Source organism: Canis aureus, chromosome 30 (assembly GCF_053574225.1).
Source record: "Canis aureus isolate CA01 chromosome 30, VMU_Caureus_v.1.0, whole genome shotgun sequence".
NCBI classification, from domain to species: Eukaryota; Metazoa; Chordata; class Mammalia; order Carnivora; family Canidae; genus Canis; species Canis aureus.
Window position 1 is genome coordinate 42,428,685 of NC_135640.1, and position 14,143 is coordinate 42,442,827.

Consider the following 14,143-nt stretch of genomic DNA (forward strand, 5'->3'; position numbering starts at 1 on the left):
GGCAAAGGCCCTGATGTACTTGAGGGCATGGGGGGGTGGCGCTTGTAGTAGAGACGTATTTAAACCAAGTGTATGACTGTCAAGGATTTTTTTTTATTATGGAGTCAGTTCCATGGTAACTAAGCAGAGTGAGAGTCTGCCTTTGCAAATAATATTTGGAATAATGATCGATTTTATGTAAACTGGACAATTTCTGATTAAAAAAAAAAAGAAAAAGAGTCTCCAGCCCCACTGAGCCAGGATGGAAGCTGAGGGCGACAGGGGTCATCACTCCGTGACGGCGCCAGTCCAGCCTGGCGACCAGGTGACGGCGGGACAGGGTATGGACTCAGGCTTCTGGGGCTGGGTCGAAGCTACCGGATGGATTGTTCTGCACCCCATTATGTCACTCCCTCAACCCAGACAAGCAAACTGAGTCTTAAGTCAAGGGATGTGTTGAAAATGGCACAGCAGGAGCTGGGTTCGAGTCAAGACTTCATCTTGGCGCTGGTGCCTGAGTTTTGTGACCTTCCTCTGCGGCCTGTCATGATGGTGACCACACGCTGCAGGGCACATTTCCCCCGCCACGTCCAGTGCCCTCAGCTCGGGCACCTGCATCGGCCCCCCCCACCCCGTTGCGGCCCTCCCGGAGGACGGTCTGGTCCCCGACCCTGCTGACGACCCCACACTCCTGCCTCAGGGATGCCCCCGACGGCTGTTGGCCCACAGGCCCGAGCGCCCCGGTGCACACTGCACGACGCCAGCCGCAGCCGGGCCAGCCGCCCTGCACTGCCGCCCTGCACCGCCGCCCGGGGCCGCATCTTGGCGGGTGGCCCCCGGCTCCCTTGGCCTGCCCGCCGCATCCTGCCACCTACATGTCCACCGGGAGGCCACAGTCCGTGGTGAGGGAGAAGGAGCCTTCCGACACGGCCAAGACCAGCGTGTGCCACTGGCTGTCCATCAGGGTGGGACTGCGGAAAGTCACTCGCGTTTGCCAGGCTCCCGCCGCGTCCTGGCTGAGGAAGAGGAAGTGCAGCCGGGTGGGCGAGTACCGCAGGCCGAGCAGCAGGGCGTCGGGCTCCTCCGCCACCACAGTGAACAGGTATTCGTTCTTCTGAAAGAGAGCATGGGGCAGGGGAGGCTGGACAGGTGAGGGAGGGGCAGGGGAGAGACAGGGAGGGGAGGCTAGGCAGGGGAGGCCTGAGAGAGGGGGAGGGGAGAGGGGGGAGAGGAGGCTGGACAGGGGAGGCTGGGCAGGGGAGGGGGGAAGGGGAGGCTGGGCAGGGGAGGGGAGGCTGGGCAGGTGATGGTGGGGGGGGCTGGGCAGGAGACAGAAGGGGAGGGGAGGCTGGGCAGGGGAGAGAGAGGGGAGGGTAGGCTGGGCAAGGAAGAGAGGGGGAGGGGAGCCTGGGCAAGGGAGGGTGGGCAGGGGAGGAGGGTCAGGGGAGACTGGGCAGGAGAGGGAGGGGTAGAGGAGGCAGGGGGAGACGAAGCTGGGCAGGGGAGGGAGGGGCAGGGGAGGCTGGGCAGGTGATAACCAGAGAGGAGTCTGGGCAGGGGAAAAGAGGGGAGGGGAGGCTAGGCCCGGGAGGGAGGGACAGGGGAGGGCGAGGAGGGGAGGCAGGGCAGGGCCCACCACAGTGACAAGGTCAGTGCAGCCCTGAAGGGCTGAGGTAGAAAACAGTGCGGGGGCCCTGGAAACGGTGACAGGAAGAGGCCATATGACCCAGCCGCCCTCCCTCGCTGAAGGCCGGCAGTAGGCTCTGGGGGACACGAGGCAGCGACACGGCCGGGACCCACCCGCAGAGCAGCCCAGGTACACGCAGACTTCCCGGGGCGCCTGCGGCTACTCGGCCTCAGCCAGGAAGCCCCAGCGTCCACACGGTCACCCCCGTGAGAGTCAGATAAAAGGAAGCAGGTCAGCTGGTGAAGTGAGTTTATTGGGGTACTTGAGAGGGACCCACAGGTTGGAGGGCAAGGCCAGGTGACCAGAGCAGAGGAACTGGGAGGGAAGGCAGGTGACCCAGGGTAGGTGGAGGTGCGTCCCGGGAGCAGGAGCCCCGGAGAGCCACGGGGTCAGCGTTCTTAGGAGGAAGGTGGTGAAGTCAGCTCAGGAGAGTGGACACCTGGGAAGGCCACCGTCCCTGGGTGGGGCCTGAGCTGAGCGCCCCGGAGGAACGTGCCCCATCAGCAGGAGCACCCGGGACGGCACAGCAGGGACACACTGGAGGCCTGGGGGCAGAAGCTGGGCTGGCAGGGGGAGGAGGGGGCATAGCAGGCGGGCCTGCACACTGGGCGGCAGAGGAGGGACACGCAGGAGGAGGGTCTGCAGGGGTTGGGCTGGCAGCAGGGGGAGGCCTGGCAGCAGACGGGTTTGCAGCAGACGGGGGTGCAGCAGACAGGGGTGCAGCACACGGGCTTGCAGCACACGGGGGTGCAGCAGACAGGCTTGCAGCAGACAGACACACAGCTGTCTTCCTGGCAGGGGGAGGAGCTGCAGCAGGAGGGCTGGCAGCTAGATTGCTGGCAGCAGGGGGAGGCTGAGCAAGGGGATGCCTCACAGCACACGGGCTTGCAGCAGACAGGGGTGCAGCACACGGGCTTGCAGCAGACGGGGGTGCAGCACACGGGCTTGCAGCAGACAGACACACCGCAGCCCTCCTGGCAGGGGGAGCAGCTGCCGCACGAGGGCTGGCAGGAGCCGGGGCAGGCTGGTGGGCAGGGGCTGGACCCGCAGCTCGCAGGGGTGCAGAGGAGGGTCAGGCAGGAGGCCGGGGCGCAGCAGGGGGGCTCGCAGTAGCTCTCGGGACAGTCGTCCACCTGCCAGGAGGGGTCGGGGCAGGAGTCGCCGGAGCCGGGCAGGCAGACGCGGCCGCCGTAGCTCAGGTCGCTGGAGCAGACGGACAGGGTGGAGGCGGCCATGGTGTGGGTGCTGGGGCGGGGTGTGGGTGCGGGTGAGTGTGTGGGTGCGGGTGTGGGTGTGAGTGTGCGAGGTGCTGGGCCGGCGGCTTTTATACGGCCCTGGCGCGTGCTGTCCAACGACAGGCTCCCGAGACTTCCCCTTCCTCGTTGGTGTTTTGCCCGAGTCCTGCGAGTGCTTATTATTCTGCTGTATTTACAGGAAGGATTTGCTGCCCTAAAAATGCCCGTCGGGGCCGAGGACCCCAAACAGCCGGGGGCACCGGGGGCCCGGGAGTCGCGGGTCGTGTAGCCGCTGAGGCCGCCCTCCGGGTGGGGACAGTTGCCCGCGGGCCCCGAGGGCCACATTCTCCATGAGGGCCACAGGGTGCTCATGAGCTGCGGGGCGTCCCCTGCACCCACGGTGGGCGCCCGGTGGCCAGGGTGGTCGGGGGCGGATGAGGGGCTCCCAGGTGGGATGTTGAGGCCACGAGGGGAGTGGATGATGTCGTCCAAATCCAGCCTTCATCAGGAGATTTCCAGAAAGATCCGCCACGGGGAACAATTCTCTGAACAGAGGGAAATGGGGTCTCCAGATGGGGACCGCTGAGCAGACGTGGGATGAGGTGCAGGGAACGTGCGGGTCGAGGCCCGCTGCTGAATCCCAACATCCCAGCCACCCGAGCACCCCAGGTGCTTCCAGAGAGATCGGCACCGCACGGCAACCCTGCGACCGGGGGAGGTGAGTTCAATTCTGGGTCCCCGGAGCCAACCAGGGGACCTTGCGACACTACAGCTGTTCTGGAAACTGCCTGGCGTGCACCACCTGGGAAAGCATCGGGACCACTGGGCAGGTAAAACTCAACCAGCAAAAACGAAGAGAAGTAGAACATAAAAGATAATCGAGAGAAAAAAAAAAAAATCTGCCAAAAGCTTGTGGTCCTCAGCTTCTTCAGGGAGAGGAGTTTTGCCCGCGTGACCTCCCCGAGGCGAGCAGGTGCTCCCGTCCGCCCTCCTCCCCCCACAGGGGACGCGCTGGCAGGTGCGCAGCGCTGAGACCTGGCGGACGCCCAAGGCCGCCATGTGCCGCGCCGAAGTCCCCTTGCGTCCCCGTCCCTCCACCCCAGGCCCCTGCAACCCTGACTCCTTCACTACAGTTAGGTCTTTTCCAGAAAGTCACCTACATCCAGTGCGCAGCCGCCCGGGGCTGCTTCCTTCACTGGAGGGGCAGGCGCTTGGGCGGGACTCGGCCTCCCACAGGGACCCACCATGATCCCGCCATCCTGTCGTGGGAAGGACGCTTCCTGCGCCTCCCGTGCTTGCGGGTATGAACACAGCTGCTGCCACGCGCACAGGCGTTTACCCGGCTGGAGCGTCTGTTTGTCCTGAGTACACACCCGGGGGTGGCGCAGATGGGCCACAGGGAGGCCGTGTTAGATGCGACACGAAACGGCCCAAATCTTTTGCAGGTGCCTCTGCCGTTTGCACCCTCACCCACGGCGCAGGGCAGTTCCGCGCCTCTGCATCCTTGCCGGCCCTGGACGTGCCAGGTTTTTAAAATTATTCAATATCAGCCATTGGTGTGCGGTGGCATCTTGCCGGATTTAGTTTGCGATGCCCTGATGCCCAATGCCGAGCCGAGATTCCTTACCGCGCTGACTTGCCCCCATGTGTCCCCAGGGGCTGTGTGACACTGCAGTCCCCCGGCGCTGTTCGAGCGCCCCACTCCCCGCGTCCCCGCCAGCGCCGGGCGTGGTCAGGCTTGTCCCCGGTGGCCCTTCTGAGAGGCATCTATGGGTGTCTCACTGCGGCTTCAGTGTGCATCTCCCTGATGAGGAATGGTGTTGGGCCTCTTTTTCACATGCGTATTTGCCATCTCCTGCGTCTTTTGCGCGTTTTTTCAAAGTGCAGGCCTCCTCCTTTCTTAGGTTTCCTTGACATTGCATTTTGAGAGCTCTTTCCGCATTTTGGAACATGAGTACAGTTGACCCTCGAATAACGTGGGAGTGTAGGGTGCCAACCGCCTCGAGCCCTGACTGCCCAGAAACGAAACTGCTAACAGCGTCCTGTGGACCCGAAGCCCTACTGACAACGCAGAGTCCATGGACACATCGACTCGTGAGCTAGAGAAGAAAATGTTCGTACAAAAGTCAGCAGGAAGAGAAAACACATGCACGGAAGGACATGTATTTCCCGGAAACACCACGTCTGAGTGGGCACCAGCCGTCCACACCCGTGTTGCTCAAGGGTCAGCTGTACTTTGCTCAGATGTGACTTGCAAATATTTTCTGCAACTCCGTGGCTTCTCTCTCCACGCTCTTCACAGCGTGGTTTGAAGTTTAATATTGGTAAAGACCAACTTATCAATTTTCTTCTTTTTCAGACCAAACTTTTGGTTCTTAAGCCTAAGAACTCTGCTCAACACAGAGATTTCACAAGGATTTCCTCTAGTGTTTTCTTCTAAATGCTTAAAATGCTTACATTTTACATTTAGGTCTATGATCCATTTTTATTGAATTTTTATACTAAGTGTGAGGTATGGGTCAAGTCTCCTTTCTCTGTTTTTTTTTTTTGTTTGTTTTGTTTTTGTTTTTTTTTTTTGCATTTGGGAAGTCCAGTTGTTCCCAGTACACTTCTGTCTTTAACTTGACTTTGCGTTTCTGTCAAAAATCAGCTGACTGTATTCATGGGGATCTACGTGTCTATTCTGTTTCATTAGTCTACGTAATTATATCCCTTTGCCAACATCACGTCGTCTTGATTACTGTAACTTTATAGGAAATCTTGAAGTCAAGTGGTGAAGTCTTCCAACTTTGTTCTTCATTTTCAAATGATGTGGATACTTGAGCTCCTTTGCCTTTCCAAATAGTTTTAGAATTAGCTTGCTCATATGGACGGGAAGCTCCTACCGGATGTGGATCGGGATTGCCTTGAACCTATTATAGACCAGGCTGGAGGTCACTGACACCATAACAATATTCCAACCTGTGAACATGGTCTAGCTCTCCATTTACGTACAGCTTGTTAAACTTCTCTCATCAGTACTTTGATAGTCCTCATATGTCCATATTCTCTGAGATGTATACCTCAGTTTTCACCATTTATTCTATTGCAAATCACACCTTTAAGCAACATTTTTCAATTCCAATTATTTGTTGCTACTATATAGAAATGCACTTAATTTTAATTATTTTAGACTTGCACACTTCAACCTTGCTAAACTCTCTAATAGTTCTGGGAGATTTGTGTGGATTCTTGGGGATATTCCATGTGGACAGCCATATCCTCTGTGAATAGAGAGCATTGTATTCTTTTTTAAGATTCTATTTATTAATTCATGAGAGACAGAGAGAGAGAGCAGAGACAGAGGCAGAAGGAGAATCAGGCTCCATGCAGGGACCCTGATGTGGGACTTGATCCCAGGAACCCAGGATCATGCCCCGGGCTGAAGGCAGGTGCTAAACTGGTGAGCCACCCACGGATCCCTGAGACCATCGTATTTCTTAATTTCTGACATGTATGCCTTTTATTTCTTTTCTTTCTTTTTCTTGCTTGTTGCATGGATAGGACTTCGGAATGATGTTGAGTAGGAGCAGTGAGAAAGGACGTCTGTATCCTCTTCCTCATCTTTAGAGGAAAGCTCTCAGTCTTTTACAGCTAGGCATGGTGTTGGCTGTAAGTTTTCTTTTCTTTTTTCTTTCCTTTTTTGTCTGTAAGTTTTCAACAGATGCCTTATATCAGGTTCACAGTTTTTTTTTTTTTTTTTTTACCGATTAATCCTTGTTCACTTTAGTCTTTTTTTAAAAAAGATTAAACAAGGTGGAAGAGTCCCCCATTCATTCTATGAGGTTTACATTACCCTGATAACAAAGCCAGTCAAAGACATGATAAGAACAGGAAACCACAAACCAATATCCCTCATGAACAATGATGCAAAAGACCTCAACAAGATACCAGCAAACTGAATTCAGCAGCATAGTCAAAGGATTATATGCAACAACCAAAAAGTTGTATCGACTTCTGGAATTCAAGGAAGGTTCCACATATGAAAATCAGTCAATAGAAAACCCCACATTCCCAGAGTAAAGAAGAAAGTACACGATCCTCTCAACTGATACAGAAAAAGCATCTGACAAAATTCAAGACTCTTTCATGGTCAAAACACTCAACAAATTAGTAATAGAAGGAACTATCTCAACATAATAAAATATATATGTGAAAACCCCACAGCACACAGCACACTCTGGGTAAAGACAGCTTTTCTTCTAAGATCAAAAACAACACAGGATGCCCACTTTTCCTGCGTCTAACCACCACAGTACTGGAGGCTCTAGGAGAGTAGTTAGACAATAAAATAAATAAAAGCAGTCTAAATTAGAAAGGAAAAAATGAAATCACCTCTGTTCACAGATGCTATGATCTTATATGTAGGAAATCCTAAAGACCTGTTAGCACTAGGAATGAATTCAGAAAGATGGGAGGATACAAAGTCAACGCACAAAAATCAGTTGCATTTCTATACACTAATAATGAACAGCCCAAAAAGGAAATTATAAAAACAATTCCACTTACCATTGCATCCAAAAAGAATAAAATAAAGGGAATTAACCACGGAGGCAAAAGCCTGGATGATGAAACCTAAAAAACGTTGCTGACAGATGGTAAAGAAGACATGATTCAATGGGAAGACATTCCATGTTCACAGGTTGGAAGGCTCAGGATTGCTAAGACGTCAATAGTACCCAAAGCAATCTACAGACGTGATACAATTGCTATTGAAATCTCAATGATTTTTTTTAAGATTTTTATTTATTTATTCATGAGAGAGACAGGGAGAGAGAGAGAGAGAGAGGCAGAGGGAGAAACAGGCTCCATGCAGGGAGCCAGAAGCGGAACACGATCCCGGGTCTCCAGGATCACACCCTGGGCTGAAGGTGGCGCTAAGCTGCTGAGCCACCCAGGCTGCCCTCAATGATGTTTTTACAGAAACATTAAACCCCTCAAACTCACATGGAATCTCTGTATAGTCAGAACAATTCTGAAAAAACAAGGCCAGAGGACATACACTTCCTGATTTCAAAGGCACAAAGCTACAATAATTAACACAGGGTGGTACTGGCATAAGACGGGCGGCCATGTAAACTGATGGAATAGCATAGAGTCCAGAAATAAACCTTCACATTCAGGTCAAATCATTTTTCACAAGGGTACCAAGTCCATTCGATGGAGGAAGGACAGTCTTTTCAAAAAACGGTGCCAGGAAAACTGACTATCCACATGCAAGAGAATGAAAGGCCCCTACCTCACACCACACACAAAAATGAACTCAAAACAGATCCATGACACAAATGGAAGACCTAAAACTATAAAACTCTTGGAAGAAAACAAAAACACAGGATGAAGGCTTCACAACACTGGGTTCCACAGTGATGTCCTGGATATGATAGCAAGGCACAACAACATAAAAAATAAAAACTTGGAGTTCACGAAAATTTTAAATATTTTCGCCTCAAAAGACAATACCAATGGAGAATAAAACGTAACCCAGAGAAATGGGAGAAAACATTTGAAAATCACGTTCCGTTAAGGGATTCATATCTAAAATGTTCAGAGAATTCCCAAAACTCAATAACAAAAAGCCAAACCACCCCATTCAGAAACAAGCAGTGGACTTGAATAGACGTTTTTCCAAAGACGTACAAGGTATGTGAATAATGAGCAGATGAAAAGATGCTCAACATCGCTCATCATTAGAGACATGCGCATCAAAATTCCAATGAGAAGCCACCCATTTTACACCCATTAGGATAAATATATAATATTTATGTAAATATTATCACAACGAGGAGATAGTGTATATGATATATATGCAAGAAGAAGACAGCAAGTGTTGATGAGGATGTGGAGAAATTGAAGCCCTTGGGGGTTGTGAGTGGGAACGTGAACTGGCCACGGCCACTGTGGAAGTTAGTACGGTGGTTCTTCAAAAGATGAACAGTAGAATTACCACACGGTCCAGCACTGATACGGGCATTTGCTCAAGAGAACTGGAAGCAGGCCTTCAAGGAGATCTCTGACAGCCGTGGTCACAGCGGCATCATTCACAAGAGCTAGAGTCGAGCGGCCCCAGCGTCCACCGAGGGATGAGTAGAGAAGCAAACGCGGTCCGGCTCGCGGAACAGTGTTCAGCCTTAAAGAGGAAGCGAGTCTGACTCCAATGTGGGTGAGGCATGAGGACGTCCAGGCCGGAGACACAGGCCAATCACAGAGAGACAACTACGACGTGACCCCCCCTTCTCTGAGGTGCTTCGGGGACAGAGGAGGGAGGGTGCGTGCCAGGGGCGGCGGAGGGGCGATGGCGAGTCTGTGTCCCACGGGGACGCGGCTTCATTTTCCCAAGAATAGAAGAGTCTGGGGGACGGGCGGCGGGATGGTCGCCCCACGTCAAGAATGTGCTCAGCACCCCTGAACTGTATGCTTGAAGATGGTTAAGACGGTAGACGTGGTGTTACGTGCATTTGGCATCAATAGAGACAAATTTTAAAAAAGAAGAATAAGAGGAAGGGAGCGTTCACACCGTGAAGAGACGCAGAGGAAATTTACACACCCGGGCGGGAATGAAAAAGCCACCCACGGAGACCCCGCGCTGTCTGTGCATCCTGCCCTAGGAGGTCCCTGGAAGGACCCAGGGTGGAGACGCTACGCCAGCAGGTGCCGCGGGCTGCACCGGAAGGGTGGGGTGGGGCACAGAGCGACCCCGGAGCGTGACGGGGACCCCAGACCCAAACACTGGCTGCCTGTGCCTCCCCCAGCGCCCAAGGCCATCTGTGAACTTGAGGGTGCCCGGAGCTCCGCTGGGGTGGCCCTCCTGCATGGGGCTGGAAATATTCTCCAGGGGGTGAGAGCCCCAACGGCGATAAGCACCTTGTGCTTTTCCTTCCCCGCTGTGCTTGTCCCGTGCTCCTCGGGTCCTGAACCTGACACGCTGGCTTCAGGGTCTTGTCAGGGCTCTGGGTTGGCCCAGGTGGGAAGGTATCCAGTCCCTATTACCCCATCTTGGCAGCAACCTGCGTCCCACAGCCTGCCACCTCTCCAGGGGATGAGAACAGCACTCGGGAGGACCCCAGGCCCCCAGGAGCTGTGCTGCCCGCAGCCCCAAGGCCGGCTGTCTGGGCCGCTTTGCCCAGCTGGGGTGGTGGGTGGAGATGGGCCCCGGCCCGGCGCCGCAGGCCTCTCCCCATGTGCAGGTGGCCAGGCTCAGGAGCCCCGGGGACGCATGTGGCGCCCAGCAGCCCTGACCATCTTACACCAGGGCGGGAGAACCACCCCGCAGCCCTGCCCAGAGCAGTTGGGCCCTACCCTTGGGGACCTCTCATCCCACCTCCCAGAGATGTTCAGGCAGGACGAGACCACTGTCGGGTCCAAACCCCGGGACCCTGCCCCTGTGAGAGTCAGATGAAAGGAAGCAGGTCAGCCGGTGAAGTGAGTTTATTGGGGTCAGGGGAGGTGCCAACAGGTCGGAGGGTGAGGCCAGGTGACCAGAGCCGAGCAGAGGAACTGGGAGGGAAGGCAGGTGACCCAGTGCAGGTGGAGGTGTGTCCCGGGAGCAGGAGCCCCGGAGAGCCGCAGGGTCAGCGTTCTAAGGAGGGAGGAGGTGAAGTCAGCTCAGGAGAGTGGACACCCAAGGGGACCCCGTCGTGGGTGGGGGCAGCTACATAGCACAGCTGAGGGCTGGGGTGAGGGTTGGCCGGGAGGCCCACCATCCCTGGGTGGGGCCTAAGCTCAGCGCCCCAGGGTCACGTGTCCCATCAGCGGGAGCACACGGGACGGCACAGCAGGGACACGCTGGAGGCCTGGGGGCAGCAGAGGGGCTGGCATAGGGAGGGGGATGCACAGCAGGCAGGTCTGCACACGGGGCGGCAGAGGAGGGACACGCAGGAAGAGGGTCTGCAGGGGCTGGGCTGGCAGCAGGGGGAGGCCTGGCAGCAGACGGGTTTGCGGCAGACAGGGGTGCAGCAGACGGGCTTGCAGCAGACAGGGGTACAACAAACAGGCTTGCAGCAGACAGGGGTGCAGCAGACGGGCTTGCAGCAGACAGGGGTGCAGCAGACGGGCTTGCAGCAGACAGACACACAGCTGTCTTCCTGGCAGGGGGAGGAGCTGCAGCAGGAGGGCTGGCAGCTAGACTGCTGGCAGCAGGGGGAGGCTGAGCAAGGGGATGCTTCACAGCAGACGGGCTTGCAGCAGACAGGGGTGCAGCACACGGGCTTGCAGCAGGAGGTGGCGCAGGGGCTGGGCTGGCAGCAGGCGGAGGCCTCACAGCACACGGGCTTGCAGCAGACAGGGGTGCAGCAGACGGGCTTGCAGCAGACGGGGGTGCAGCACACGGGCTTGCAGCAGACAGACACACCGCAGCCCTCCTGGCAGGGGGAGCAGCTGCCGCACGAGGGCTGGCAGGAGCCGGGGCAGGCTGGTGGGCAGGGGCTGGACCCGCAGCTCGCAGGGGTGCAGAGGAGGGTCAGGCAGGAGGCCGAGGCGAAGCAGGGGGGCTCGCAGTAGCTCTCAGGACAGTCGTCCACCTGCCAGGAGGGGTCGGGGTAGGAGTCGCCGGAGCCGGGCAGGCAGACGCGGCCGCCGTAGCTCAGGTCGCTGGAGCAGACGGACAGGGTGGAGGCGGCCATGGTGTGGGTGCTGGGGCGGGGTGTGGGTGCGGGTGAGTGTGCCGGTGCAGGTGTGGGTGTGAGTGTGCGAGGTGCTGGTCCGGCGGCCTTTATACGGCCCTGGCGCGTGCTGTCCAGCGACAGGCTCCCGAGACTTCCCCTTCCTCGTTGGTGTTTTGCCCGAGTCCTGTGAGTGCTTATTATTCTGCTGTATTTACAGGAAGGACTTTGCTGCCCTAAAAATGCCCGTGGGAGTCGAGGACCCCGAGGGTGTCCGTCTGGAGCAAACAGCCGGGGGCACCGGGGGCCCGGGAGTCGCAGGCCATGTAGCCGCCCTCTACGGTTGCCCGCGGGCCCCGAGGGCTACAGACTCCGTGAGGGCCACGGGGTGCCAGTGAGCTGCGGGGCGTCCCCTGCACCCACGGAGGGCGCCCGGTGGCCAGGGCGGTCGGGGGCTGATGAGGAGCTCGCAGGTGGGATGTGGAGGCCGCGAGGGGAGTGGATGATGTCGTCCAAATCCAGCCTTCATCAGGAGATTTCCAGAAAGATCCGCCACGGGGAACAATTCTCCGAACAGAGGGAAATGGGGTCTCCAGATGGGGACCGCTGAGCAGACGTGGGATGAGGTGCAGGGAACGGGCGGGTCGAGGCCCGCTGCTGAATCCCAACATCCCAGCCACCCGAGCACCCCAGGTGCTTCCAGAGAGATCGGCACCGCACGGCAACCCTGCGACCGGGGGAGGTGAGTTCAGTTCTGGGTCCCCGGAGCCATCCAGGGTCCGGAAGGTAAAGCCCTTGGGACACTACAGCTGTTCTGGAAACTGCCTGGCGGGCACCACCTGGGAAAGCATCGAGACCACTGGGCAGGTAAAACTCAACCAGCAAAAACGAAGAGAAGTAGAACATAAAAGATAATCGAGAGAAAAAAAAAAATCTGCCAAAAGCTTGTGGTCCTCAGCTTCTTCAGGGAGAGGAGTTTTGCCCGCGTGACCTCCCCGAGGCGAGCAGGTGCTCCCGTCCGCCCTCCTCCCCCCACAGGGGACGCGCTGGCAGGTGCGCAGCGCTGAGACCTGGCGGACGCCCAAGGCCGCCATGTGCCGCGCCGAAGTCCCCTTGCGTCCCCGTCCCTCCACCCCAGGCCCCTGCAACCCTGACTCCTTCACTACAGTTAGGTCTTTTCCAGAAAGTCACCTACATCCGGTGCGCAGCCGCCCGGGGCTGCTTCCTTCACTGGAGGGGCAGGCGCTTGGGCGGGACTCGGCCTCCCGCAGGGACCCACCATGATCCCGCCATCCTGTCGTGGGAAGGACGCTTCCTGCGCCTCCCGTGCTTGCGGGTATGAACACAGCTGCTGCCACGCGCGCAGGCGTTTACCCGGCTGGAGCGTCTGTGTCCTGAGTACACACCCGGGGGTGGCGCAGATGGGCCACAGGGAGGCCGTGTTAGATGCGACACGAAACGGCCCAAATCTTTTGCAGGTGCCTCTGCCGTTTGCACCCTCACCCACGGCGCAGGGCAGTTCCGCGCCTCTGCATCCTTGCCGGCCCTGGACGTGCCAGGTTTTTAAGATTATTCAATATCAGCCATTGGTGTGCGGTGGCATCTTCCCGGATTTAGTTTGCGATGCCCTGATGCCCAATGCCGAGCCGAGATTCCTTACCGCGCTGACTTGCCACCATGTGTCCCCAGGGGCTGTGTGACACTGCAGTCCCCCGGCGCTGTTCGAGCGCCCCACTCCCCGCGTCCCCGCCAGCGCCGGGCGTGGTCAGGCTTGTCCCCGGTGGCCCTTCTGAGAGTCGTCTATGGGTGTCTCGCTGCGGCTTCAGTGTGCATCTCCCTGATGAGGAATGGTGTTGGGCCTCTTTTTCACGTGTGTATTTGCCATCTCCTGCGTCTTTTGGGCGTTTCTTCAAAGTGCAGGCCTCGTCCTGTTTCAGGTGTCCTTGACATTGCATTTTGAGAGCTCTTTCCGCATTTTGGAACATGAGTACAGTTGACCCTCGAATAACGTGGGAGTGTAGGGTACCAACCGCCTCGAGCCCTGACTGCCCAGAAACGAAACTGCTAACAGCGTCCTGTGGACCCGAAGCCCTACTGACAACGCAGAGTCCATGGACACATCGACTCGTGAGCTAGAGAAGAAAATGTTCGTACAAAAGTCAGCAGGAAGAGAAAACACATGCACGGAAGGACATGTATTTCCCGGAAACACCGCGTCTGAGTGGGCACCAGCCGTCCACACCCGTGTTGCTCAAGGGTCAGCTGTACTTTGCTCAGATGTGACTTGCAAATATTTTCTGCTACTCCGTGGCTTCTCTCTCCACGCTCTTCACAGCGTGGTTTGAAGTTTAATATTGGTAAAGACCAACTTATCAATTTTCTTCTTTTTCAGATCACGCTTTTGGTTCTTAAGCCTAAGAACTCTGCTCAACACAGAGATTTCACAAGGATTTCCTCTAGTGTTTTCTTCTAAATGCTTAAAATGCTTACATTTTACATTTAGGTCTATGATCCATTTTTATTGAATTTTTATACTAAGTGTGAGGTATGGGTCAAGTCTCCTTTCTCTGTTTTTTGTTTGTTTGTTTGTTTTGTTTTTGTTTTTT

General features: G+C 56.2%; 3 protein-coding genes across 3 annotated transcripts in view; all 3 read right to left on the minus strand.

Moving 5' to 3' along the window:
• TSPEAR (thrombospondin type laminin G domain and EAR repeats) overlaps window positions 1-14,143 on the minus strand; it is a 187,920-nt gene that overhangs the window by 22,962 nt on the left and 150,815 nt on the right. Inside the window, exon 3 of the mRNA XM_077879407.1 lies at window positions 855-1,093. Coding sequence (XP_077735533.1) covers window positions 855-1,093 — 239 coding nt within the window. The remainder of the gene's footprint in view (window positions 1-854; window positions 1,094-14,143) is intronic.
• On the minus strand, window positions 2,167-2,946 carry LOC144301540 (uncharacterized). The gene is made up of 2 exons (XM_077878672.1): window positions 2,272-2,946; window positions 2,167-2,211 (listed from the first exon to the last, which is right to left on the minus strand). Exons 1-2 carry the CDS (start codon window positions 2,899-2,901, stop codon window positions 2,167-2,169), a joined length of 675 nt encoding a protein of 224 aa, XP_077734798.1. The 5' UTR covers window positions 2,902-2,946.
• Window positions 10,518-11,558, minus strand: LOC144301681 (uncharacterized). Its single transcript, XM_077878721.1, has one exon. The coding sequence runs from the start codon at window positions 11,556-11,558 to the stop codon at window positions 10,686-10,688; it is 873 nt and encodes a 290-aa protein (XP_077734847.1). The 3' UTR covers window positions 10,518-10,685.